Consider the following 27,941-nt stretch of genomic DNA (forward strand, 5'->3'; position numbering starts at 1 on the left):
ACATGAACTTTAATCGTTTATTGCTAGTTTGATTCAATCACGTTTCTCTTATCTAAGGTTGATACAGTACTCCCCTCCACAGAGATAAGGATTTAGGGAACCCCGAGTCGACTTGCTCTGCTGTCTGGTTGAAACGGTAAAAGAGGTTTTCTTTGAAGAAGTACACGTGACCACATCCTGAAGTATAGACGGTGTCAAAGTTATCAGGGACTCCTTTCCAAAACGAGGCTGTTGGCCGTGGGTAGCCTGGGTCCACCATCTGAGAGGTGTCGTTGAAGCGATAGTAAAGCGAGTCTTTGAAGAAATAGGTGATGCCGTTGGTATATCTGGAAACAAAACAAACAAAAAAGGGGGTTGTTGAAAACGATATTTCAAAGAGATTTGTATGCAGTTTAGCTGCATACTTGGCTTGTCTACCAAAGTGAGAACAGCGTTGTAAAACGTGACATGCTCTCGTCAGTTTTATCGAATTAAGTGCTTGGTGCTTACTCAAAGTCTCGAGTGCTGTGTTTCACTAGATGAGAGAATTAAAAGCTTCTGAGCTCACTCCTTGGCTAGCGCTTTCCCTACGTTCTCGTCATCTTTTTTTACGATCAACTGTTCTTGAGACGAGGTTAAAAAAAAATCAGTGTTTCCGTTTCTTAAAATCAATTTTTACGATTCATTGGCAAAATTAGGGGAGACACTAAAACTGACATCCGGAGGGATTTTTGAATCCCCCATTTTCCTCCCCCCCCCCCCCCCAATTCCTTCTTTCCTTACCCCAACACTACGCCTCTTCCTTCGTTTAATCAGTACAACTGATTGTTGAGGTTATGAACTCCTCTTCGAAGTTCAAAAATTGGACCGCTATTTAGAAGGCAACTTACCTGAATACTGCGTTCACATTATTGGGTACTCCATTCCAGAATGAGCTTATTTCTCGTGGATAACCATCTTGCACGTTTTGTTGGCTACTGTTGTACCTGTAGTAGAGATTTGCTTTAAAGAAGTACGCCTCTCCGTCACTCCAAACGAACGCCGCATCTACTTCCGCCGGAACTCCTCCCCACGCTGCCAGGGAGCGCGGATATCCCACGTCAACTTGGCATAGCTGCTCATTGTAGCGCCAGTAACTGTTTCCCTTGAGAAAGTACGTGTTGCCGTTCAGGTATCTGTATAGAATAACAGAGTGTATTGGTAAGGGTGCTATTTCGTGGAAATCAGTGTAGAATTGCTGACAGAAAGGGGACTTCTATGAGCTTCTTGGCTGTTCTTATATTCACTTCCTTTCGTCTCCATCGAGTTTCTATGATGCGATAACTCTATTTGTACACGGTATTTTCATCAGCCAATTACTGCCAATTTACGCTCTTACCTTATCTGCATTTTAATGATTTCGCGTCCATGTTATTAAAAAACAATCCCACCCCGTCCTCAGCTTTTTCTTTTCTTTATACATCCTTTGTCCCTCGACTTTAGTTATATATTCTACTTTTTGGGGCCCTTTCTTTATGAAGTTTAATGCTCGGCCCCACTAGCACTTGTGCCATAAACACTGCCGAGGGTAAATAAAGGTTATTTATTTATTTTTGTTTCATTGGACTCATGCACGTACCTAAACACAGTATATCCAGTCATGTTAGGGGCGTGACTCCACCACTTTGTGATCGACTTAGGATAGCTGGGAGAGACACCTAATGAGTAATCACTGTGCAAAAAGAACAAGGTCTGCTTGTCCTTGAATACATACACGCCCCCATTGTACCACGGTAAGGCGCCTTCGATGTCGTTTGGGATCCCTTTCCAGTAGGAGCTCATGGGGCGCGGATAGCCGAGGTCCACTTTTTGGGTTGTTGGATTGAACCTGTAGTGTTGTGATCCTTTGAAGAAGTACGTGAAATCATTGGAGTAGCTAAAGAAACGCAAACAGGAAAAATTAACGAAAATTTAAAGAAAAGTTAGAAAAGTAGAAAAAAATTCAAGAGAAACGATCACAGTTTGCCGTCTGAGCCCAGTAGCTCTACAGGACCGCGTTTTACTTTAGTTCCTGGCCGCTATAACAACAAAAGTGTTACTACTCCACCCCCTGGACGGGATGCTAGTCATCTCAGATTATTATTCCCTAGCCTCCAAAATTCGACAATTTCCAATGCCTTTAACAAAAGCAACACTTCATTGTCAACTAAATGAAACTAATACTTCTCGCCATGCTTAATTCTGCACCTTCAACGTAAAATTGCTATTCAATACAACCAATCACAGAGCGCAGACTTAAGTGACGTATGAAAACTTAGTTTGGACCCGATGTTGATCGCTGATTGGTTGATTTAAAAGTCGGTCGCGCGGACCGCATGACAGGAGGTAAGGCACCTCCTTCTCTCTTTACATGCGTTTGAATAAGGGATTTAACTTCAGCGGAACGATAGCGCCTTTTTTAAACCACGCCTTTAAGTTTCTCTGAACCGTATCAGCAAGGACAACAATAGTGGACACAATAATCACATAAGCAATATTTTACCTGATGACGTCATCAATATCGTCTGGCACTCCGACCCAGAAGTCACTTATCAAGCGAGGATAACCTGCATCAACACTCAGTGATGAGTCGTTAAACCTGTAATACCGGTTCCCTTTGAAGAAGTACGTCATTCCATTGACGTATCTGAAGACTCCATCTATCGAAGATGGGACACCCTTCCAGTGATCGCTGATTGGCCGCGGGTAGCCTGGGTCTATTTCATGACTGTCCTCGTTGTAGCGGTAGTAGTTTGATCCCAGGAAGAAATAGATGAATCCATTTGACCAGCGGAATACAGCATTAATTGTACAGGGTCCTTAAGTTTGCGAAAACAAATTGTCATTAATGAAATTGAAACTTGCAACGAGCGGTGAGTGGTTTCAGTAATGCACTGATCCTATACACAGTTTCAGCGTTGTTCAGTAGAATACTGAATTCGTACTCAGAATCAAGATTTTGAGTGGGAAACAATGATTGGGACGAATCTGTGTATTTGAATCTAAAACCGGTCTTTTTCGAGCGGAAAATTCTCTCAAATCCCTTGTTCATTAAATTTTGTAACCTTAATTTTACGACTTTCAAAATGAAGACTCTACATACTTGACAAAATTACGTACAGTATCTCAATAAATCATCAGTGTTTACCAGGATAGCTCCGTCCGGCAGTCCAAAAATGGTTTATATCTACTTACTGTAGATGTTTTTCACTAGAGTAGGCCGGTAGAGCTTGACGTCTCCCTCCATTTTGTTTATCTGTCCAGGCGTAAATTCCCACATGCATCTATCCTCTATGTCTTTAGAAAGCAAAAGAAAAACATGGAATGGTTGAAAATTGTACCAAATAAAAGGCATTTTAACTTTGGAATACACCAAATGAAATTGCGATATTAGAGTGCATGTTTTCGCGGCAGCCATATTGGAGGAGCGAAGCAATGGAATGACTTTCCTTTGGGAAATAGATTTTATTTTTATGCAAATATTTTTCATTGTTCTGTACCTCCAACGTGACCAGTGGTTGTTGTGATTGGCCAAAGTGATTCAAGAGAAGGCACGAGCCGAATAATTGAACAAGGCGTGCGTCGGACAAACTAACTTTAGAAGAGAGACACTGCTATGTATTCTTTTTTTAGCACATGTTCATTAAAAATTAAAGGGGAAAGTCTGACATGCTTTCAGTTTTAGACTAAACCACTCTCATCTGATTACGGTAACCTTTTGGGCACTGAGGGAGTGGAATTTATTTTACACAAAAATGAACATGTTTACAATGATACTTATTATACCCATTCATTACGACAGAATCTTGATAACACATATATATTTTGAAAGTGCATAAAATGCACTTTGAGCTAACATATAAAAAATATGGGATATGTCAAGGTTGTGACCTCACGAACGAGAACACCAAAACTACTTCATATAATCTACAAGATAACGAAACATCAGTGAAATATTTAGATTCTTTGTATGGTCAGTGGGTTGAGAACTTACAGCCCATGTAGTTGTTAATAGGATCCAGTCCACTTTGAGCTGTACAAGTGTCCACTGATTGGTTGGTGCAGAAGTATGTGTAATCGGAACACCGAGGCGTGTCCGCGACTTCATCATCCTCGCCAAAACAACCACCCTGTGACAAAGCGCGGGAAATACGGTCAAATAATACCAGGGGGGTACTCCCCCATACAATCAACTCCCTTTATGGCGGACACCTTAGGGACCGCAAGTTGGTGTCCTTGATTGCGAGAGTCCGTAGTAGCGGGAATTTTTTTCAGTCAAACGTCTGTACATTTAACAGAACCGTAATCTAATTCTGAGGCAAGTCAACATCCTCTGCTCTGACTTCTTACTTTCCGGATTAAGTCAGTCGTTAATCACTTAACTAAGTAAGTAAGTGAACGAGTGAGTTTGTAAAATAAGGAACTTTAATTCAGTGTTAATAATTCCAGAGTCAAGACTTTCATAGGGTACACTAATTAAAGATAAGCGTTAGACAAAAAACGTCCAGCACAATAACGATCTAACAAATACCTTAAAATACTTGTTCGATTGTTGTCCGTCTAACGCAGAAAATTTCTTATGGTGATCGAGATTTGATTTGATTTGAATTCTTTAATATTGAATTTTTTTTTATCAGCGCAGAAACATTCGCTCTTGGTACCTACCTCGCAGACGTGGAAAAGACCAAAATAATGACCGATCTGTTTAGAAAAAAATCAGGAAAAGACAACGACAACAACAACAACAACTTTATTACCTTTTTAAAAACAAATATTTACAACTGTAATGAAAAAGATAACGGGAACTGCTTAAGTTACTCAAAAAAACTAAAGAGTTACTCAGACCCAGTGAAACTTTAACAACGCGTTTACAAATGAATCTTAGCACTTATTGAAGAAAAAAGAGACAACAGAAATCGTTTAAAGCACTACCATGACATTGAACACGCTTAATTTTACTTTAAGGATACTTGATGCCCAAGTGGTTAATGGCCGGTCAGTGTTTTAAACAAGAACGCATTTGCTTTGTATTCCTTCTCTTTATCAAAAGGTTGTTAATAAGCATTGAGCCACTGACCAACAACTTGTAGAAGGGGAGGGGTATCGTACTTTCCGGACCCAGTCTATTACATTTTCCTCCTCAATGATGCCCGCGCTCTCGTTCTCTACCCAGTCTACCATAATCTATTGAAGCAAGTTCAACCTCGCTCGAACAGATTTACTCTTATAAGTTGGGAGGGCCCCAACCATTTTACAAGAGAAAAGCTCTGAGACTGTTGAATACCTGCTCTAAGGCTGTTACAATACCTCATGCACCGCATTATCGCCAAGGTTATATTGCGGCATCATTCCGCCCGGTAAAGTTCCAAAGTGAATTGCGACGCCATGGATTAAATTCGACTCAGCAACCTGCCACGGGAAAGTTGCATCACCGATTACAGCTTGGTCGAAGAACTCACATGTGTAAATGTTTAGTGTTGTTGCCGGGGAAATACCGAGGGCATTCCGCAGTTCAAGGTTTCTGCAGCGGTCGAACCATTCATCGTTTCTTGTTCTGTCGATTGAACGCTAAAAAATCCAGGGAGAATTCGATCAACTCACCCAGTGTTAAGTTCTGGCCATGCACTTTTGCCTATATATTCTAAGGAGCTCAGATGGCGGGGAACGGCGCGGAGACATGAGGAGACTGGGGAGAAGATACAAGGGAGAAGGCGCTCCCTCTCCCCAGTCTCCTTTCATTTGTTCTCCGGCCTATCAATAGACCAATTTCGTACATTAAAATTCTAGCTTGGCTACGAGACTTAGTGGAATAAAACAAAAGGAATTAATTATTCATCTCTGATTCTCAATATAACTTCTGTTATTTTATTCCCTTAAGCCTCCAGTAGGCAAGTACGAAATTTAATATATTGAAATAATTGGTCCATTCCGCTTTGTTCAGTCAGTCCCTCGTCATTTTTCAACGCCTAGAATATAAGGTACTTTCTTTTCGTAGTCAGTGATTACAGTACTCGTGTTTAGGAAATTAAAATGTAGGCCACTTACAGTTGCAAAGCGAAATGGTGAGTTTGAGAAAGCATCTGTAAAAGTAAAGGAAACTCATATTAGCTGTCAGATGCACTTGACGGAAGCGGAAATAAAGTAGGGGTGGTTTTCATTGCCACCATGTTGGTGGACAAAACAAAAGAAAATTTGCTCACATAGTTTGCATAAAAATGGAAGTTAACTCTCAGAGGAGACAAAATATTATTGTTCCTGTACAGTAACATGGCCGCCATGACGTCACATGCAAACCGTCAATAGCAAGTTCAACATCTTACCGTTCAAGACCCAGATTTGATCCTCCAGCAAAGAGTCTGAAATGTTACCCCTCCCCTGTGAGTTAAAGATCACGTGCCATGCCACCGGTACAAGATACTGTTCTTTGCATCCCCAGTTCCTGGCGCTGTACGCATCAGGCTCCTGCCACAATCCCTCGATTTCTGGAACAATCGGAGCTGATGGACTGCTTTGTGGACGATTGTATTCGGAGTCTTCCACAGCGCATTTCCGCGGTCTAACAAACGTTGTTTCTCCACAACACCAAATGACAAGGAAGATTGTCAAAGAGTTACTATAAAAGAACACAGATGCAAACTGAATATTTCACTCTTCCTGATTTCAATGAACTCGATCAAGAGATAAATAAGTAAGTAAGTGAACTTTATTTAGACAGGGTGGCCCAATCAGCTACGGGGCTGTTATCCTGAGGGGCCCTGTAAATGAAAAGAAAACCCTTACCACAGCATGATGTTCTCCAATTTGCCTGGCCCAGAAGGATATTTGCTAATAATGGATCATTATGAGCCAATGGCGTTTTACTATGAAACTATTAACTTCGAATTCGAAGGAGAACAACCAAAATTATTCCCGTCAAAAACGGTGGAGTCGAGAGGGAGCAAGAATCAGTCTTCGCATACAAACCGAGTCTTGGAATTGTATGATCCGTAACTTTCCAACCATTACAGCCAAACAGTTCTTCCCGCCCTCTTCCAAGAGAGCAAAAGGTATGTCCACCTTATTATTATTGATTTGCTTCGAAACCGCTGTTATAGAGTAAAGTCGCTTTTCTACTTTTAAAAATGTCTTAAATTTGCACGATCCAATGACTTTTCAGCTTTCAAAACCAAGGGACGCATAAGGTTGCACGGGATATGAAATAAGTGATGATTTCTTGCATCTGATCGGTGGTATACGAGACTTTTTTTGGCTAAGCTAGGAAAGCCAGGATTAAGAAAAGAGAGGTATCTTTTACCGAAACGATCAGATCAGATTAACAATAATCCCGTGTGAAAGCGGTGTCTCGGTGGATTTCCTAAAAACAAAAGCTCACAAAGAGAATCGAAAGGAAACTAAATTGGGACAAACTACGGAACGAAACTTACTACATAGTAACAATTTTGGCAACTGGTAAAAACCTCGGCTGCTCGACGAAATTGTTATTCATCGGTCGGCCGTTTTGAAAGTAGAATGGTGTACATACCTTAAAGCTGTAAGCCCAAGATTCATGGCTTGCTGTATTGATAACCACAGTAAAACGAGATTTTTTACCAATAAAACTGGAAGTTACTAATTTTTTTTCGTTGAACAGCAATTGCCGTAGAACTGCTTTAGTTAAGGAACGTTAAAAAGCATATATCTTGCTTAAAAAGAACGACGAATTCGTATCAAGAACACAGGCTGGAATAAACGAGATTTAGTTAAACTTGCTCAGAAGAGTGCTATCCTAAACTGATATATCCTCGATTGAAAGTTTCATTTCAGTGTTTCTAATAAACTTTTTTAAGAGGTTCATGTCAACTGATCGTCAACTAGAGTTCATCTTCATTAAATGTAATGGAAATCATTATAACCATATTGACATTCAGCCTTCTTCAACTTGAGATTTTGACTTTTTAATAAAACACAAACGTTTTGTAGTTACAAAATCGTTTTTATTAAGGTTATAATTTGTTGCCTGAAAAACTCATGACTATAACCCTCACGTTACAAATTTTGTTGTAACTTACAAACTGCCGGAAGTGACATCCTGTCAGTTATGATTTTAATATAGGGATTTTAAATTTAATCTCAAATTTATACCATCTAAATTATGCAATTAGGAAAACCCTATGCATAAGCATGGTCAAAGAAGTAGAACAACAACAACAAACGAGATCCTTCTTTGCACCATTTTACACATTTTAAAAGAGTTCGTGCGAAGTTCTCTTCTTTTTCCTGTTCTTTTCATCCCGGAATTCAGGTCCCATCAAACCCCTTCGTTTGTTTTATTCAGCTGTGTTATTTCCCAGGCAGTTATATTTTGAAAAGTGGTTTGTTTATACATATTTGTTTAGCCTTGGATTTATTACGGTAGTACCAAAACTCATTATTCAATATTGTAAACGGAGGATCTTACAGGAGTATCGATTGCCAACAGAATTGCCTTGTTCATGTATGGCTTTCTCTCAGGCGCTCACGGTCAATTTATTTCGGTGACGTATCCGAGACGAACAACGTGATCCGAAACGGATTGACCGAGACGAAAGACACAGAAAGGCCTAGGAACTAGGCAAGATGGAGTATAAATAATAGATAAGAACTAGCCAAAACTGATGGTTCCGGGATAAAGTAATCAGAAGAAATATTGCCGTATTTCCCACGACATGTGAATAAGTAGTCCCATTTTACTGTCACTTAAGGGAACAGTTTTGGACGTACTTCACAGCTCTTATGTTTCTGAGGTTATGAAGGGAGTGGAGTGGAAGAATCTGTCCCAATTTCGGATCAGAAACTCCAAAAAGCGCAGGCGAAATAAGATTAAGGAAACTACAAGACAGCAGTTTTAAACTGTGGGCTACGACCACCTCCCTTCAAATCCGGAACTGATCCGTCGCACAAACGACAACACCATTTCGAACCTAACGAGCTTACCCTTAAGAAGCAGCTTTCTATTTCAATACTATCTATATCAGAGATCATGGCCGCACTCATGCGCAAACCGAACACTGTTTGCAGCTGTTTGAAAGCTTCCGCTGGCCGATCGCAGGTTCATATGTGTTGCGCAACTGCGGCGCATGACATTGATATGGTACCGTAGCTGACGGATCGATGTCTTCAGGACCAAGCTTGTCCTTGAGCTGTTGCTCTCTTTAAAGCCAGCTGCATTCGTTCGCTTACCAGGGTGAGTTACATAAGATTTAACGTCGGGCGTAACTGCTAACGCCAGACCTTCAGCCCAGTCACATTCAGTATTTTAACGTCTGACGATAGCATTTACGCCCGCCGTTAAGTTTTATGTAACTCGACCCAGAAGTCAATCAATGCTTAAAAGCAAGACAAATTATTATGAACTACTTGAGATTCAAGTTTTGTGACCAAAGTCGGTAAAGTACGGCTTTTATTTACCGCCAATCTCTCCCGCAGACAAAAGTGAAATGGTGCTATCCAATGATGTCATAATACGGGATAAGCACGGTGAGAATATCCCAGGCACAGCAGGTGGTAAATCTGAGTATCTGTGAAACGGTGATCGAGGCCAAAACCATTCTTCTTTGCGAGCTTAAATTCGGAGATTTTAAAATGCGATCTTGAGAATTTTAAAGTTATAGAGCCCAAACGTTTAGAGGTACGAGTACCAGACATTATTTAAGGTCCACTGTTTTCAAGGCTTATACATAGAAAACCGTTTGCCGAATACAAGACGAGATGTCTTGGAACAGAAATTAAGGATTTGAGATTAAGTTCCCATGATATTTTATTTTAACAATCACGAAAGATCGCTGATCTTAAGGGTTTTTTTTTTTTTTCAAAACTGTCTGGTAGATACCGTAATAGCACAAGAATCGTCATTGAACGAGCTAACTCATCGAAGTTGTCCGGCATGATGCCGGGAAAGCTCTCTTTTCAAATACAAGGCACATTTCCAACAAACTCGCCCGTTACCAGTCTTTTGCCGAGCGCACTGTGGCGCGCCGCTGAAATGTTAATTATTGCTTGACAACGAGACGATAAAAATTATCGATTCTCTATTTTTACCAAATGAATTACTTTCAGTTTGCTCCATAAGGTTTGATGCCACATTGGCATATTCTAGCCCAACTAAATCGAATCTATTCTTCTTGAGATTTAAGAGCTAATAAGCGGCCGGTGACACAGTATTTAGCATAAAGATACGTCTTTTAATCAGCGCAAATTACCTTTCATGCATTCTCTATTAACAGAAGAAAATATTCAATCTGTTAAGAGCGGTTTTGAAGAAGAAAACGTTTCCACTCGACGAATGCATCTAAAAAATCGATATTGTCTCTTTTGTGGTATTTGTTTGTTATTATTACGGGGAAAACGAAAAGGGCAAAACCAATCGTTTCTCTTTTTGGTAAAAATATCTCGGGAAAGGAAAGGAATTAGCTTGCTGTGCAATAATAACAGACAGTAACACCCTCTGAACGAAAAAAAGAAAAAAGCAGCGGTTTTGTTTTTTAACATGGTGTGAATGAACAATAGTTTGGCACTAATCACATCCGTGGTTTTTGATTCCATAGAAATCCACGGATGTTACAGGTAAGTGAAATCATCGAGTTTAATGAGATGGATAAATTGAGTCTATTCACTACTGGCACGGCTGCACAATTAAGTAACATCTGATGCCCCAGACATAACTAACTATCAGAGTGAGCGTAATCGCTTCTAGTCCGTCGACGTTTAAGGTTCTCGCAGGTAAGCATAATTTTTCTTTTTTCATTTGAATATTTATTCAGGCACAGAAAGCGTTAGTTTTTAATATTTCCAAAACGGTATGGTAAATGTGCTAGCAAAATAATGTTATTAGTTGATTTGAACGCATTCAGTTCTGCCACTTTTTTTTTTTTTTTTTTCATTTGGTAATCTTAACTTTGTATCATCCCAGAAATGCACGGAAATTTTCATTAACATCTGACCAAAACATTTAAAATCTTAAAACACTTTACCTGTGTTGCGTGTTGATCAATCGAAAAAATAAGCCTACTCTTTCAAAAAACGGAAATCTTTATTTAGCTTACGTTTCGGGCTTCCTACCTTTTCGCGGTACAGTATGTGGTCCGAATATCTTCTTCTTGATCTTCACCACAATATCCCGATTTTTAAACGGACACAAAACGTATGTCATGATTGCGACTCGCTTCTCTGTGATGTAAAATAACAAGTTTTCATTTTTAAATGTTAAACCACCTTCATCGAAACAAAGTGAAACTACATGACTTGTTTTCAAATTGGTTTTGATATTGAAGAGAAATATTCAGTTGGACTAGGTTTCCTGAGAAATGCTTTTTATTCCGTTTATCCTTCTTTGTGAAATCAGCGTATAAAAATTCGTTTATAGCGATTGATGAATATTTTGGAAACCTTGTGATTTTCGTTGTATTGAGGTATAGCAATCCGGGAAAACAAATTTACGCTATTTCTGTTAAATTAAATTTTTCGGTACCAAGTTGGTATAAATGTAGTATGATGACGACGGTACCGTAAATATCATTTTATTTTATTATCCATAAAATATAAGCCAGACCAAACGTTTAACCGATTCGATAGTAAACGACTGACCATACAAAGAATTCTAGTTAACGGTATACGCGATAAAGAGCAAAAACAAATCAGTGCTACTTTCCTAAGTGAATTATTTTTTACCCTACTTTTTGAATTGTCAGTATCCCCGAAATTTGGAAACTAGCATAATGCGCAAAACTCAGTGTTTCGCGCCTCATACTGCAGGTGCATCGAATTTGACAGTACACATCAAATTAATAAGTAGCTCTGGTCGGCCGGGAAGACGTCTATTCTACTCGACCTACTTTAAAACCAATACTGTGGCTGGCGATCGCCAAAACCACTTTTGGAAAATTTTACCGAGGCAATTGCCGACTCTGTTGAGTTAGAACACGCACGATATTTTCAATGCCGAGGCGAACGGGAACATGAATTTCATTTCTATTTTTTCCTTCCAGTTTTCAGCGATGAACAGGTGTTTTATTAAACCGTTAATTGAAAAGAGAACCGAAGTATTACTGAGCCTCAAATTTCAATTCAATTGGTGTTGATTCATTGTCGGTGTCTTTGCTATGCGGTTTGAGTCAGTTTCGGTGATTAAGTTGAACAACAGCTTTGCTTTTAAAGCGCTGCATGTCTGACGTATGCTTGCGGTGCATGCAGCTGCGTTCCTTTCATGGTCACTGCACCGGCCAACAAACCAATTGGGCTGAATATCTGTTCTCAAGGCCTTTTATCGCCTCAGAAATTGAGATTTAGTTGTAAAGAAAAAGTAAAAGTTTTCTTCGGTAAAATGTGACCTCAAAATTTCGCAACAGTGGAAAACTATTTTTTTCCGAAATGGCAAATATGTTGTTTAAGGCCAGCAAGCATTTCGTAATTTAAAGGGAGGGGTTCACGGTTCTGCGCATGTCCATGAAGCAAAATACTTTTTCGCCTTTTCTCGCTATGACCCAAGCCTGTTTAATTCAATTCGTTGTTTATGAACCATTCGGAAGGGAAAGGTAACTCGGGTGGTAATTTTTTCATATGATTGCGTTATTTCGCATGCAAATAACTGTAAACACATCAACGCTAAATTCAATATCGACAATACGAGTACAATCCATTAGCATTTTCTTTAAATTTTGTCATCAGTCATTTTGCTTGGACTAATTACCTGAAGTACATGTGAGTGGGATTTTTAAGGCCATAAAGTTGATAAGAAAGAGAAAAAAGCATATATATTCATGCATATGCGCTGAAATGTGAACCCCTCCCTTTAAGTGCCAACAACAGTTCAGAAATTGGTGGAATCAAAACAGCTAGTCTGTGCTCTGACGCTTTCTGGAACTTTTAAAATTATTAGCTAAAGTATCCGAGCGGATCAAACTATGTTAGTTCACAAAAAATATGCCTTTAAGAGCGAGCCATATTTAGCTCTTGATATTTGGGAACACACGAGACCACATTTAAATAATTTTGTTGAAATGTTCTCATTGGCCATGACAGTCTGACGATCAGCTTCCTTGGAACCCGATTTCATAACCTTCCAAATATTGTCAAAGTTGACTCAGTTTGGGCAGAAAAACAATCAACACTAACGAAACAGGAGAAACATTTCAAATTAAAGGTAGCACAAAAACAAAACGGGTCACAGAATTAAAGAAAAAATGCGGTACTTTTTATTTATATTTTTCTCCATATTTCCTAGCAATAGTTGTGTCTTAACAGGATTTAGCAGCCATACTTGCAACCATATCGTGAGATTCATAATTTCTCAAAGTCGGATAACAAAATTGATGGAAGAAAAAATCGATATTAGGATGCCACTGGGTTATTTTGCCTTCGTTCAGGCGTATCTCATAAAGCTTTTTTACTTCAATTAACACTGGAAAATGTTTAAAACACCGTGACGAATGGAGTTCAATTTAATATGCACAGATGCCTTAATTAGACATCGCATTAGACAATTTCACTGGACATTCGGACTCAATTCAAGTGAAAACTTGAGGTTTTCTTGCATAAAGTGAGAAGATTAATACTTTTTTTTTGCAGACGGATAAATTTTTTCACCAGGGTAGGATTTTCCGAGTTAACGCAAGAGCAGTTTGTTTAGTGATAACATTTCTTTCTGTTGAAGTTTCATCAACGTGTCAACTGTATTACTTTATTTTATACAAAGCTTCTGATTCAAGCAACCGAAATAAATGCTAACTCTACTGACTGTTTCTGTTATAATTTTCACACCGCTCACTTTTAATAACAAGAGAAATACAGTAATATTCTGAATAGATACGCCTCTGAAAATGAGGCCCCCTCTTCCCAAACCTAACAAATATTCTGATAATAATCCCCCACGAATGTCATGAAGGCAAAGGAATGTTCAGGGTTAGCTGTTTTAAGCTGTGAGCTTTATTTATTGTCAAGTATTTTCAATTTCGTGACCCAAAATCCCCTCCCAATTTAAAGTCCCCACCCGCTAAAAGAAGTCTGTGGCACGAACAGTCCAGACGAGCTTTCCTTCAGTATGAGAATCAAAAACCAAAAATCTTTACATGCCCAATAAATTCCACGTTCTCGTAGTGCCATATTTATTTTTAAGTTGAGTTTATTTACTTAATTGCATGTGAGCCATGTCATGTATCACAAAGGTAGACCAAACTGACGAAATTCTAGAAGCATCTCTTTCTTTCATTAGACAATTGCACCAAGAATGTGGCAAGCCGCAACAGTTTGAATTTGAATAATAAATAAAATGTTGTTATGAGTTTGTAAGACTTATCATTCCAGTCCACGTACCGCCACTTTCAGTAAAATGGCAGAAATGATCGATGCATAAATGAAGAAGGCGAACCACCCACTACAACACAGGATTATCGAATAACTCGCTTAAAATACAAAATTGGATTTTTAACAGAACGATCTGCACACAAATTGGCTGATGAAATAATCTTTGACATTGAAAAGAGATTGAAACGTCCTGACACAAGATTATCGGAGACTTATCATAAATAAATGAAAATTAAGAAAAAGTTGTTATTAATTTTTTAATGCTATTTATGCGGAATGTATGAAATGCAACTACCATTAGTGTAGCGATACTCCGCTTGGGTTTAATCTGACGTGAAAACAGAAAACAACAACAACAACAGCAACTCAAAAACAATTGTTGTTATTTACATGTTAACGACAATGAGTCGCTGTTTTATTATTATTTTTTTAATGAACTATCTACCTTAATCAAATTGATAACTAAGAAGCTAACACGTTGCACCTAATTAATAGGATTCACACAAAATCACAAAATTGAAATTTAATGTCACAACTTTTGTTACAAAATCTTCGAAAAGCCACTTTACGAAAAGGAATTTCCATTCGGTTTGCGCTCAGTTTGAAGAAAGCTTCAAGCACTTATTCAAGGAAAAGGAACAATGTTATTCTAGTAGCGTCGACGTTGTGAAATGGAATAAAAAGCTCTTGCAATTCAACAGAGCCCGTTTGTATCTAGTTATTACTCAGAATCATTAATTTTCACCCCGTATCTTATGAATCAAGACAGGGTATAAGCTAACATTAATACTTTCGGGAAAATTACATTTTAAGACTTTATTTTCACGTTTGTTCTCCAGCTTATCACTTTTCAACCACGGCTCTTAATTTTTTTAAATTTTTTCACTTTAATTTTTTGAATTAAATTTCTAGTCGTAAACCCCACTAAATCCCTATTTGTTGCTGATTTAGACTAATTTAATTGCCCAAGCTTTATATAAATACCCAATTCTGTACTCTAAATATATAAATTGATTTTTTCGCCTGTTTTTAGATCTCAAGCAGTTTTCCAAGGTCTTACATAGGAGACAAGCCACCTCTAAAGTTTTTCGACACCTCGACGCAATGAAGACCGCGGCGTTCTTACTTGTTTTTGCTTTTCTGATTTTGGATGTCAGAGGAAAGAAAAATGTCGACCCTGACTACTTTTTCAAAATGTCTGCCGCCCAGGTTAGTTGTATCAAATCTTTGCTCAGCGCTTTTAAAGCGTTTTTAAGCTACGTTTTTGCACGATAAAGCTCGTAACTGGATATTTAAGTCGGTGTGGTAGAGCCTTGTATTTTGCTCTCCAAACACGAAAGAAATTGTAAAATCCGTCAATGCCGGGGAAAGGTTGAGGTGACACTACAGCAAAGCAAGCTCTCTTTTTAATCTCAATTGAATTTCTGGGGCTACCGGGCTTCAGTGTTCGAGACCACCAAACAGTCGTGTGAGACATGCCGTAGACCTTTTTCATAAACTGCGGCTGATAAATAATTATTTTATTTCCATGGAAATTAGCCTTACTAGCTGAGCGTCGTTAGCATAAGAAAATTCAATAGCACATATTAACATATATTTATATTAGAACATATATTAACATATATGGAAAAACAATTATAAATCGTTCTTCTTGCGACCTTCATCTGGAGGTATTTTTCTGCTGTTGATCCAAAACTGAAAATAAAACAACAACGCCAAGTCAAGAATGTCGCTCTATCCGCCCGGGTCTATTCGGTAACAGCTTCAGTAGATTCCAGAAGACGTGGAAGTTGTTTCCGTCAGTCTTGCTAAAAACGAACACTTCGACTTTCAGTTCAACACGGATTACTTGTGATAGAGATATATCAGTATGTTTCCTTACCGGTGTCTTAGTGGTGCAAGAATTTCGCGCCAAAAAATTAAGGTTGCTGTCTGTGCATCGTTCCATGCCAGTAGTTTAAGGCTCACGCGCGAGGACGCACGCTTTCGGCGACTCGCGCTTGAACAGTTCGTGTCAGTTGGATAATTGGCATTTCAGAGTCCCCCCGTGAATTTCAAGAGAAAAAGACTGCTTTACAGTCCAGGTAAAGGGGAGAAAGCTATAATACTGAAAATTTTTTACATAAATGTGTGTCAGTGTCTGGATCAGTTGCGCCAAAATTTGAAGCAGAAAAATCGTTACTCATGTATCCACGAAATTTTTGCCAACAGATCTGCAAGCCTTACTTTCTACAATGTAAACAGAACAAGGGAGTAAGCACGTGTTTTCAGCAGTTGTACTACACCTGCGTACCCACGGTAAGAAAACTAGTTAAACCGGTTTGTTCTTTACTTACCACGGTAAGAAAACTAGTTAAACCAGTTTGTTCTTTACTTAAAGTCGTGCCTCCAAAACAAGAAAGCTGAAAGACAAAGGACAAAAATGTTACTGATTTTACAATAACTGTCCAAATTCCCGCGCGCTGATTGGCTCGTAGCTATTGTCTATAAGAGTACAGACAATAAAAATGACGTCAGATGTAACGCGCGCGCTTTCTCATTAACAAATCGACGGCAGTTTTCTATGGTCCATACTCTTATAGACCATAAAATGACGTCAAAAATGTTCAAAACTCAAGTGGAACCACGAGCCGCAGGCGAGTGGTTTCACTGCCAAGTTTTGGACATTTTATGGGGTCATTTTATGGTCTATAAGAGTATGGACCATAGAAAACTGCCGTCGATTTGTTAATCAGTACTTGGTAGCTTTCATTTGAATGTAATCATACATTCGTTTTGTAAGTTGACAAGTTATCTCAAGCTTTCGCACAAATAATGTACACTCAATTGATAAGCAATTGTCAGGTAGAAGGTATAACTGACCCAACAGCCTTCTGGGAAGCGTATGACCTTTTGCGCTTATTCGTACTCTTCTTGTTAGAAAATAAAAGCACTTGTGGTTTTAAGGGCCTAAACTTGATGAAATTCAAAGACAAGCGCCAGTGGGACGAAGAGAGCGAATACCTTATTGAGTAGTTTGTATGTTTGCATGCACTGGAGAATCACATTCTTGTTATGAACGATGTAAACTGCATGAAATTATCGGTATACCGTCCCTTAATCAATTCGTACACAGTCAGTACACAAAGTCGTATACGGAGAATATAAGGGCGTGGCATGTATAATGACCATTATTAAAAACATAATCATTGTATAATGCAATTCTAGAGTTTTGTTGTTTTAACGGCCATGGTATATAAGCCATTATACCATGCCCGAGAAATAGCGGCCATTAAATTGTCTTCTGGTCGTTCTTGCAAGGCGAAATCTGCAAGATCTAGCATTATCTCTTGATTGTTTTTAATAAAAAGAGTTATTCCACCCCGCTTGTTGGATATTAGATGATTATAGCCAACTCGGCGCTAATCGCCTCGTTGGCTTTCTATCATCTCAGTTACGCGTGCTCGTGGAATAATTGTTAAATATTTGTCATTTCACTCAGTGAATTGTTTATGTTCTTAACAGTACCGCAAGTGGCTTCAGTCAGTGGAAAAGTGTACGACTGAAGCTGGTGATGACCTGGAAGCAGTGATGAGCTGTGCTAACAATCATCATGCACCGGACCCCCAAGTTTAAGCTTACAATTAATAATTAAACGTACAAATGAAAATGAGAGGCATATCCCTTGTAGAGAATATAAAGCATTGTACGTTTACTTATGTCCTGTTTTTGTAAATGCAATAAAGTTTGTTCGCTTTGCAAACCACCAGAAGTAAACCAGATCTCGTGACTTTCTTTCTTATGCAAAGGCCTTTTCAAAAGAACGCCCAGATTAATTTAGAGATATGAAACTAGCTCCCAGTTGGGTCGATAGCTCAGTTGGTAGAGCACTGCACCGGCATCGCAGTCTCATGGGTTCAAATCCCGTTTACTGTGCAAGCCTGAATTTTTCAGGCTTTCGGCGCAACAACCTAGTTGCGTAGATGACTGCGAATCTCTTAGATCTTTTGTTCTATATAATACTTAAGGGTTGGTTGGGATGAATTGACTCAAGGGCTGAGTGACAAGGAAACTTCAGAAATAATCATTAGATTGCGCTGCTAGGGCTAATGTTACTGAATCAAGCTTTGAAAGTAGCCGCTAGGTATCTACAATTGGCTTCAAAATCTTAAAACACTGCGGTCTGTTCAAAGCTTTTCTCTCTCTCCCAAAAGCGGTGACGAACGGCCTCCGTTGTTGCTTCTTAACTTGCTCAATCGGCTGGGGTACTTAGCTTTATCTGTTACTGGGTGGATGTACACGAACAAGGTTTCTTCGGCATGTCTACAGTTGGCAAGTTTTATATTCTCCTTTACATTCAGGACATTGAAAATTGTCCGGTTTTTCCCTGTCGTTCTGGTTTTTGAGCAAGTTCAGTGAAAACGTGGTATGTAATGCTAAGCTCACCTTCAGTCTCTAGTGTAGTTTTAATATTTTTACTCCAAAAAATGCTGGTATCCGTGGTATCTCAAGTTTATAATTCACGAATATTGCATAATTTACAGTTGACAGAAATTATTTGACATTGGAATCAATTCAACAAACACACACTGTCTTTCAGGCTCAAACCATTTTTGTTAGTAATTTTACCGTGTTAAAATAAACATCTATGTTTATGTCTATGAAAAGCGCCGCAAAAGCCTGAGGCGCACCTTCGCAAGCTAGAGTGCCTGACTGAGGACAATCTCAAATAGGAGGCTGGGGGAGGGGGGGCGGAGGAGTACTCCCACTCCCCAGGAAATTTTTATATTTGGGTAAGTTCTTAAATGGATGGAGATGAGAAAACGCCACTTGCTATGACATTTATCATCTATACTGACTACAAATGACCCAAATTTCTACTGTCGAAGCGTGATCCGACATGACACTCGCGTTCATATTGATCGTGACACGATAAAAATGAGTGGCTCCAACTTTGAAACGCCCCCTTTCTGTCTTAGCTGAGCTGAGTGATTCCCATTCATCTCGCAATACAGTGAATCCCCCGCCCCACTTCACGCGATAAATAATGACTTATCCCCAGTAACAGAGGTATTAAACTGAAGGCCAACGAAATCAATGGTTTTCTCTATTGGATTCCCACACGATGTTAACATAATAGTTGTTCTCTCTTTTTTCCTCGATACAACAACGTTTGTTAGGCTGTTATAATCTATTAAACGCTTTTTTATTAAAGCGTTTAATAGTGAATTATTTAAAAATAATTCACTTGTCTTTTCAAAAAGCCTGAGTAAAAGTCTTAAATCGCATCTGTTCAGTGATGATGTTGCCACTGTCACTACGCCTTTTTTCAATCGGAGAGTCGATCTCCATATACCCCCATGATTTTTTTATTGGTATTTAAAATGATCATTGAAAGAAAGTTTTTGTGTGCTTTATTCAAGAGCAAGGCAAAAAAAAACAAAAAAATTCAGTTACCATGGGGTTTATTGGTCACTACAGGCACGCATCCGCGGCAGGCATATTAATAACGAAACCTGCATCTTCTCTCGAGTTAGTGGTAGTCATTGACACCTGTTCCCCTTCATCAGGCTCACGAGTTGGACTGGTTTAAAGACACCTCTATCAACTGTAAAGGTATGTATTTAAGATTGAGTGATAGTTAAAAAGCCATTGTGTGATTCAGCCAAACTTAAACTGTGGCGGGGATGAGTGGCGTGAATAGTGGATAGCTCTCCAGATAAGCTGTTTCCACTTCGCGCAGGTGTATTGAATTATGTACGTGCGGATGGACATAACTGTATTTGCTTTGCGCGAGTAAATAGCTATTGAACGAGAGAACAGCTAATACCACAACTGAGTTGACTTTCATAAACGTAGAAAGTTTCACCGCGTTCAAATTTTTAGGTTTTGTTTGTAATGCAAGCTTTATCACATACTGAGACTGCATACATCCTCCTTCATTTCCCTTACGTATTCTTGGGATTTAACAAATTCGAGGAGCTGTGATCAAGAAAGTGAATCTAAGCGGCCTCCAGTTCATAAGAAACTAAATATAATCTTCAAGGCAAAAATGGAGGAATATTTGTAACATATTTCTACAACAAACCCTTCAACAATGATCAAATTGCAGGATGTTTATGTCTTTCAGTTTGCCTTGCTGGTATCTGCCGCAAAGTTGTTTTTTTTTTTTTTTTACGCAAACAAAACTTGAACGTTTCACTGCATTTCTTGGTTGAATTAAGGCATCCTGACATTCACCGATTAATCGGGAGAATTTGGCTCAATCTGACAAAGAAAATCGGTGAGCGGGCGAAAATCGGCCCGATTTAGAAAAATCTGTGACGGCGCTACTGACGGTTTTGAATCAGGCCGACTTTTAGCCCGTGCTTCACCAGCAGAAAAAGAAATCGGACGTGTAAATTTGCGATTAAACTAATGGATGGGGCCGATTATATCCACACGTGTGAATTAGTCTTTAGTCGACCTTCGGAAGAACGAGAAAAATACAGGCAAATGCGACCAGGCGAAAACCGCGTGATCAGCGTCACTATGCTCTCAATATTTCGCCATGAGCGGCACCAAATTGTCTTAAATTCTTTGTTATAATGTAAGGAGTAGAACAAGCATAACAGGATTAGACGAACGAAACGTTGCTTGCCCAAGTTTGCAGGATAATGCTTTATAAATTAGACAATTCCATGATCTTGTATTAAAGTAAATAAGAGGGCACTGAGGAGGTACAGTGGACGACTCTCACTAACAAGGAATTACAGTATTATTGTAGCCCACTGTCAAATTTTCGCCGCTTTCTGAAAGCCCTTTCCAATATTATTTTCCCTCTTTACTCTTTATGTTATGTTGGTTTTGGTTTATTGTACCAGCTGTATCCCGAGGCGCGGATGTCATTCACTTACTATGGAAATGTTAGCTATTGCCATACAATGATGCAATGTGTAATATGTATGTATGTATTCACAACGCCGCTATATCTTTTGAAAAATTTATTTTTTAGGCATAAATTAAACTAATCACTTGTCGTAATGGGTCAGTCAAGCATATTCATGATACTTCATCTCATGGGCCAGCACTGAGAAGACTACAATTTACATTCGTGTGGTACTATATAATTAGGAAGGTCATAGTAAAAAGAAAACGAATGGTTTAGCAGAGAAGTAATGAAAAAAAAATTATACAGACTGAATAAAATAGCCTCGGTCTATGAAACAGAATGACAAGATGACCAGGGTTTCCGTGACCAAAAAATTGGCCGATCTTCAATTTAGGAATAACTAATGAGATGTTTTTGAGCAGAATATTGAATAACGCAATAGAGTTGTACCTCCATGAAAACTCAACCTTGTAAATAAACAGGTAGAGCGGGATAGTTTCTGTTGTGCTACTGATACGCTCTGAACAAAGGGCTCACGCTCGAAACGTTGGCTTTTGTGTCTCTTAAGCTTGACCAGTTTACCGTCAACTCAGTCCACAAAGCAAAACACTTGTCTTAAAATGACCTACAACAACTGGACCACCTTTTTAAAATTCAGATCAATCAGTTCACTAAGACAAACATTGAGCACTAGAAAGCCTGTTACTTGTAAAGGCCCATCTGCCCAACAAAGTCTCTTTAAATTTGCAACAGGATGATCGCTTACAAGAGATTCAAATGTGCCAAACACGAAGCAAGTAAATAAAACGGTTTTCGTTTTAAGTGTCATAAAGCCAAAACCGAATTAATTTTTCTGACCAATCACTTCAGATACAAACAGCAGAATGAGCCAAACAGATGTCAACAAATACATGTAAACCGCGTCAAGCGCGAGAAACATGCGTGCGAGCAAGTCACAATTGATATCAGGTTACTTGACAGCAGATCTCTATATCATATACATGCAGAGCAGAGAAAGGTAGTCAGGGTAGGAACGAGAGGGAAAAGCACCACTCCCTTAGCATCAGCTGCAGGTTATCAGGGTCCAGTGAAAATAGTGGTTTTGAAAAGTGCAGGCCTACTGAAACAGGGATAATCTTCAAACTTTTATTGAAAAGAATACGAACTTCGAAATTCGGGCACGAGGAAAAAGCAAGTTGAATTTGATCATAATTACGGCAAAGCCTACATTGTCTAAAATGCAAGTCAAGCGGCAAAAATACGGACATTTATACATTTCAGCCAATCTCCTGCTGTACGCAATTTATCCAATTCATCTGTCGATCATGTTCGTTTATTTTTTGTGCGCTTTGATTGTTTCTTTTCCTCTTTTCTTCGCCTTGCGTATTGCTAAAATAGATGACCAGTAAACACAAAATGAAGCTGTTACGTTTGTGTTTATCCTGTTTTTTCATTGTCAACATGTTTTCTCTGTAGCAAACATGTCGGCAAGAGTTGGGTTGGCCTTTTCTGGAGGCGGTATTCGGTCAGCGGCCTTCTGCTCAGGAGTACTGCGCAGACTACTACAGCATAAAGTGAACATTCACAACATGAGCTGCGTGTCCGGGGGCGGTTACACAGGCACTGCATACCTGGACTGGAAATATAGGAATGGTCAGAAGGACGATCCGAAATGGCACCAGGAATTTTTCGACCATATGCGGAGGAGAGCGGGTTACTTCTGTAGTTGGCAGAATCCCATTGTTGGTTTTATTGACGCATTGTTTGTAACTGCGTTGATAGCGCTCGTATCCGTCATTTTGCCAGTCATAGTTTGGATGTCGTACGCATGCCCACTTGCATTCGCAGTCGATTTTCTGGTAGGGGATCTGTTGCGCGCAGAACCCTGTAAAGAAGACCACGAAGACCCATTGACACACGGATGCATTGAACGAGACCCAGACGCTGTTAAGAGGACCATTCTCTTCGCAAGTCTCTTGGTTGCCAGTGTTTTGAGTTTCATAGTAGGGAGCATTATCACATGGGGGCAACAATTGTTCAAGTTCATCTCCGTTACAGCGCTGGTTGTCCTGGGTTTTTGCTTCTTCCCGTGGGCCATCCACGATATTCTGGAGAATACCCATCCAGCCATACAAGTTCTTGTCCTCATCATGGCTGCCATCATTTGGCTCGGTTTTCCAGTCCTTCGTCAACAAGCTGCTATTGTCATGATTGTATACGCTTACTCCTTCGTCATTCATTTTCGTGTCTACAAGCACTTCCTTACCGGCACGGAATACTCGGACTTCACATTTGATGTAATGGTTTGGGTGTCAGGCCTGGTTCTTTGGATTGTACCCTTTCTGGGATCAATCCAACAGCGACTCATGCACGTATTTAACAGGTAGGGTAATATAAATTAATTAAAATGTTATTTTGCATAAATTAATAAAAATTATGCACAGATTGAGTTGCATGTTTATCGAGGACGTTCACAATATCAGTCACAAAAGTCCGTCAGAGGAGCCTGTAGTATGCGGACTCCAGCGAGAACAAGTCGATAAAAGCTAAGGAATTGCCCCTTTCCCGGCGCCATTTCTAACTCCTCTCTCCACTTTTAAACTTCTCTGACCTAGGTGGCGGCTGCAGAAGGCGTTCTATACACCCGAGAGTGTGGGGGCGACCGGTTGCTCTGGTATCGGATGTCATGACTTAATCCTCGGCTACCCTCGGTTCAATACCGAGACCAAAATCTTGACCATGGCTGACCTGGAAAATATGGCTCCGTTTTACATTTGCAACACGACCGTGAATGGGTGGAGGCGTACTCCCGCAGATAAGGAGTCGTTCGAGACACTCACACTCACCCCGCGCGAGATAAGACGGCTGGACAGCCCCTACGAAGAGGATGTCTTCATGGATAAACTGGAACCCGAAGACATCAGGCTGTCTGAAGCAATGGCTATGTCTGCAGCCGCTCTAACGCCACGTATGGGGAAGATAGGAGGCGCGGGGAAAGACTTCAGCACTGATATGAAGATTATTTTAGGAGTGGCAATGGGTGCGTCCATTTCATCAGATCCGCGAAAACAACGTAGACAACATTTTTGTTTTCAGGTAAGTAAAGTAATTTCCAGCTTTCTAATATTGTACTGGTTCAGCCTTAGAGGTGCCTACAAAAGCAGACGTAGTTTCCATCTTTTGTCTCCATCGCCTTAAGGCGTCTGCTCTCGCAGGCTAGTGTTTGAGCTAACTTTCAAAAGAGCGGTGTAATATTGTCACTAATCAAAATGCATGGTATCATACATTGAGCCTTGTCAGTATCGCCCCTCTTCATTCCAAGTTGATCGCTAGGGAGTAGTCAACCGATGGGTGCGGACATTGTATCACTCCGAGCATTTTGTACAAGAATACAGCGAAAGACGATTGCCAACGAATTTGTTATTGACCACTTTTTCTCAGTTCTATGATTGGTTTTTTTTTCCTTTTCTTTTGTTCAAAAGTTTGTTTCGTATTTTAACTGTATGAACTGCAAAAATATTTTATTCCCATACTGACACCATGAAAGGCCTTAACAGAATGCAGGAATGTCCCACTATCTTCCTATTCATCAGGTTATGGAAAATTCCGTCTACGTAGTAAAATTACGGCGTACGGTAATCAATAATTGCGATAATGTTTGCAATTGTTGGCCCGATCAAGCTGGTGACAACACACACTAAACAATCCAATGAAAAACACTTAGCGGAATAAAGAATTATCATGCATGGCTATAAAAGGAAGAGGTTCCCATAAAACTTTACAATCCGATTTCACGGTTGATAAAAGGAGTCATCAAATGCAGTCATGGTTGTAGTAAGAGAATCTTCTTTTCTTTTTCATTGTCTCAGTTTATTCCCTTTGTGTTGGAGACCATCCGTGTTCTTCCTTTAATCGCCTTTCCAATTGTGGCTTACTTCGAAGACGATGAAAAGTGGATCACCTATGGCGTTTTCTCTTATTTTGGAGTTCTTCTGCTTTTATCTGTGATGGCAATTCTTCCAACGGGAGCGGAGAAACCGGTTTTGCTGGAAAAGATTACAAGGTAGGCATTTCATTAAATAGAATACGATTCCCGATATGGCTTAAGCAGGATCCAAGCGTGTTTCAGACACACGTAATCCCCACAGTTAGGAGTATTCTTTACCGCATAGATGTTTGATGAAATATTTGGATATGTAAATTGACGCCCGTCAATTAAAATTTACTTGCGAATTTCAGCACGGATATCGGTCATCAAAGCAAGGGAGACTGGTTCTTAGGTCAGTTTTAACATTAACTTAGATGAACAATCCCGCCGTATTCTCCAATTGAGAAGGAAACGATGATATCGAGAGATGATGAGTCGAAATTCTCGACTCCCTTCACCGTTCTCCACATTGACCTTCCCTTTGCCTCCCCTCCCAGGTGGTTTCTAATCAATATACCCTACATACGATACATTCGCAACTTGACTGGCATTGTCAATGTGGGCCCAGCCCCTCCTCCGATTCTGCGCATCAGTGATGGAGGTCATATTGAAAACTTTGGCTTGCTTCCTCTTCTTCAACTACGGCTGCCAAAAATCGTTGTTGTGAACGGGGGCTTTCATCCAGATTACGGTGTTGAATTGCTCTACGCACTACAAATGGCGAGAGAAAAACTAAGATGTTCCTTCACGGGAATGGATGGCCGTGACGTGATTGAGGATGTCCGGGCGAACTTTGTGGAGAAGAAGCCAGGCGAGCAACCCAGGAGTTACAAGTATGTCAGTAGTACAACATTCCACCCTTCTCTCTCATATTGCCCGCCATCTTACGTCTTCGCTATAAGGTCGAGGCACCTTGGATTCTAAGCTTTTATTGAAATTTATTAAGTATTTCCAAGAGTACCTTACGGCATTGTCGCGTACCCTTTACGCTTTTTTTCGGACAACCTTTGTAGAAACAGCTGTTTTTTTCCGACCAGTCAGAATGGAAAAAGAGCAGTACCTCTAAAGGTAGTCCGTTAGTTCCTCACCGGTTAAACCGAACACTTTGGCCAAATGTAAAGCGATCCAGGTTAATGGAGCTTTCCTAAGATTCCTAAACTATGACAGAGGAATAGAAACAAGCCTAAATTCCAGTTAACAATAGGTTTTAACTTTAATATTACAACAATACGCACAATCTCAACTGGTTCAGCGTCATATTTTATGTTGTAGGTTCAAAGTGACGTACTACTCTCTGGACGGTGACGAAGGAATCGAAAAGATGGTCGGTGAGGGGCAAATCCTCTTTATTGCTCCCAGGCATCCTAACAAAGGTGTCCAGACCAAAGAACGCGTGACATGGAAGGATGCGTTGAATGACATCAACATTGACCTTGAAGCTGGTAAGTGGGGAACAGGACCCGAGCTTGATGCAGACGAGGTCGATCGCCTCACGTTCTGTTGCTGCGAGTGCTGCCACTCTCTTCGCTGCCGATCAGTCTCGGAGTGGTGTTGCCAGTCTTTCCCAGGCCATAGCACCGCCAATCAGTACTTCACGCCCGCGATGTTTTCAGCGTATCATCGTGAGGGGTATCGAGCAACCATGGAGGCCGAAGCAGCGGAGTTTCTTGCTGCATAGATTAAATTATGTAGTGGTTAATTCCTCAATCCTCCGCAGAAGCTTCTTTAGCGCTCTCGAGGACAGAGATCACAGGGAGAAAGAGAAAGGGAGCGCGGCTAAGCGGAGACTGGAGAGAGCAAAGAAAACAAAGCAGTTTCTTGCTCCGTTCCCGTCGCCCCGCGCGCAGCCCAGTTTTTCCCTTTCCCTAGTCCCTTCCGTTTCTTAGCTTTCACTCTGTTTTTTTCCTAAGGAGTATTTGTGGAGGAGTGAGGGTCAATTTAGTTCAAAATGGAAAAAGCTCCGCCAATGGTTTAGACAGACACGCGAGTTTAGACTAGCTTTTTTAGGTGTCGTCGCACCGGGGAAACATCGGAAGGAGACCGTGCACATGTAATTTCTGTATGCGTATATAGGGTTGCAATGCGCTAAATGTTTGTTCAGCCACGCTCAGCCCAGTTGACTGTGTAGTTTATTTTGCCTGGGGCGGTTCACCTTAACTTTATTAAGGGAATTTTCGTAGCCGTAACAATCATACAATCGTACAACTTCCTTGAAGAAGACCTTCAACTACCACTGTACATACTCGTTGGAATATTCGTAAAGTTAAAAATTTAGAATAGGGGTTGTGACTTTGCCCGGTTACTAATTGCAGTTTCAACGTTCAAAGGTTATAAAGGTCAAATAAGTGACCATCAACAGCAAAGGGAAACATTAAACAAGTTTAATGTGAATTGGTTTGAAGCCTTCTAATTCGTTTATCCAGTCTCCATCACCCAAAATTGTTAGTCCCTTTAATAATACTTCGCAAGCCGGCTTTTGCGTTTCCTTCACATCTCCAAGGGATAGTTGCTTAACGTTGAAGTGTTCATTACAATAATATGCTACTGCAGTCTCTCACTCTGCCTCGAACATGATCTTATTTTTCTTACGCCCGGTTGAGAGGGGCATGGGCACCTAGTCTGAAAACAGGATGGTTTTTTTTGGTGCCCTAGCAAACCTCTGGGCTCCAGGCCCTGGCAACAGACACTACCTTCAAGAGTAGTACTTGGGCAATGGTATGGAAAGTTCAAAACACGACTGGACGCTTTCTGTCACAGCTACATCCCTCAAATTATTTTCTTAAAAAAATCCTTTTCCTAGTGCCAAAAGTTTACAATTCATGAATTTTTTAGAAGCGATATCTTATGAAA

The 27,941-nt window shown here is 40.0% G+C and overlaps 3 protein-coding genes across 4 annotated transcripts; 2 read left to right on the top strand and 1 right to left on the bottom strand.

Annotated features, from left to right (window-relative positions):
- LOC146471902 (uncharacterized) lies at positions 1–9,777 on the bottom strand. Of its 2 annotated transcripts, none has more exons than XM_085120468.1 (11): positions 7,520–9,777; positions 6,318–6,610; positions 6,043–6,077; positions 5,305–5,406; positions 4,663–4,698; positions 3,992–4,127; positions 3,193–3,294; positions 2,501–2,816; positions 1,598–1,894; positions 870–1,154; positions 1–326 (listed from the first exon to the last, which is right to left on the bottom strand). In XM_085120468.1, the coding sequence occupies exons 1-11, from the start codon at positions 7,543–7,545 to the stop codon at positions 53–55; spliced, it is 1,902 nt and encodes a 633-aa protein (XP_084976594.1). In that variant the 5' UTR covers positions 7,546–9,777; the 3' UTR covers positions 1–52. The 2 variants fall into 2 exon arrangements, with proteins under 2 accessions (XP_084976594.1, XP_084976593.1); XM_085120467.1 differs by having other exon boundaries at positions 5,305–5,565.
- Positions 9,778–10,278: 501 nt separating this feature from the next.
- Positions 10,279–18,058, top strand: LOC146471903 (uncharacterized). Its single transcript, XM_085120478.1, has 4 exons — positions 10,279–10,734; positions 15,347–15,522; positions 16,525–16,611; positions 17,818–18,058. The coding sequence occupies exons 2-4, from the start codon at positions 15,418–15,420 to the stop codon at positions 17,926–17,928; spliced, it is 303 nt and encodes a 100-aa protein (XP_084976604.1). The 5' UTR covers positions 10,279–10,734; positions 15,347–15,417; the 3' UTR covers positions 17,929–18,058.
- A 1,496-nt stretch (positions 18,059–19,554) lies between these two features.
- LOC146471904 (uncharacterized) lies at positions 19,555–27,482 on the top strand. Its single transcript, XM_085120479.1, has 6 exons — positions 19,555–19,908; positions 22,640–23,546; positions 23,779–24,259; positions 25,033–25,226; positions 25,589–25,924; positions 26,364–27,482. The coding sequence occupies exons 2-6, from the start codon at positions 22,645–22,647 to the stop codon at positions 26,767–26,769; spliced, it is 2,319 nt and encodes a 772-aa protein (XP_084976605.1). The 5' UTR covers positions 19,555–19,908; positions 22,640–22,644; the 3' UTR covers positions 26,770–27,482.
- The last annotated feature ends 459 nt before the right edge of the window (positions 27,483–27,941 follow it).

Source organism: Pavona decussata, unplaced genomic scaffold (genome assembly GCF_977016875.1).
Source record: "Pavona decussata unplaced genomic scaffold, jaPavDecu1.1 SCAFFOLD_102, whole genome shotgun sequence".
NCBI lineage: Eukaryota > Metazoa > Cnidaria > Anthozoa > Scleractinia > Agariciidae > Pavona > Pavona decussata.

What these genes read in the sequence shown, in the direction of transcription:
- LOC146471902 (XM_085120467.1), bottom strand. Translation starts at nt 7,545, where the DNA reads ATGAATCTTGGGCTTACAGCTTTAAG. An exon ending in GTCTTTTCCACGTCTGCGAG is followed by an intron (nt 4,128 to 4,662) that starts GTAGGTACCAAG and finishes GCTTTGTCACAG; the next exon opens with GGTGGTTGTTTTGGCGAGGA. An exon ending in GATATTGATGACGTCATCAG is followed by an intron (nt 1,895 to 2,500) that starts GTAAAATATTGC and finishes GCGTTTCTTTAG; the next exon opens with CTACTCCAATGATTTCACGT.
- LOC146471903 (XM_085120478.1), top strand. Translation starts at nt 15,418, where the DNA reads ATGAAGACCGCGGCGTTCTTACTTGTTTTTGCTTTTCTGATTTTGGAT. An exon ending in TCAAAATGTCTGCCGCCCAG is followed by an intron (nt 15,523 to 16,524) that starts GTTAGTTGTATC and finishes TTTTGCCAACAG; the next exon opens with ATCTGCAAGCCTTACTTTCT. An exon ending in ACTACACCTGCGTACCCACG is followed by an intron (nt 16,612 to 17,817) that starts GTAAGAAAACTA and finishes TGTTCTTAACAG; the next exon opens with TACCGCAAGTGGCTTCAGTC.
- LOC146471904 (XM_085120479.1), top strand. Translation starts at nt 22,645, where the DNA reads ATGTCGGCAAGAGTTGGGTTGGCCTTTTCTGGAGGCGGTATTCGGTCA. An exon ending in CTCATGCACGTATTTAACAG is followed by an intron (nt 23,547 to 23,778) that starts GTAGGGTAATAT and finishes TCTCTGACCTAG; the next exon opens with GTGGCGGCTGCAGAAGGCGT. An exon ending in GACAACATTTTTGTTTTCAG is followed by an intron (nt 24,260 to 25,032) that starts GTAAGTAAAGTA and finishes TCATTGTCTCAG; the next exon opens with TTTATTCCCTTTGTGTTGGA.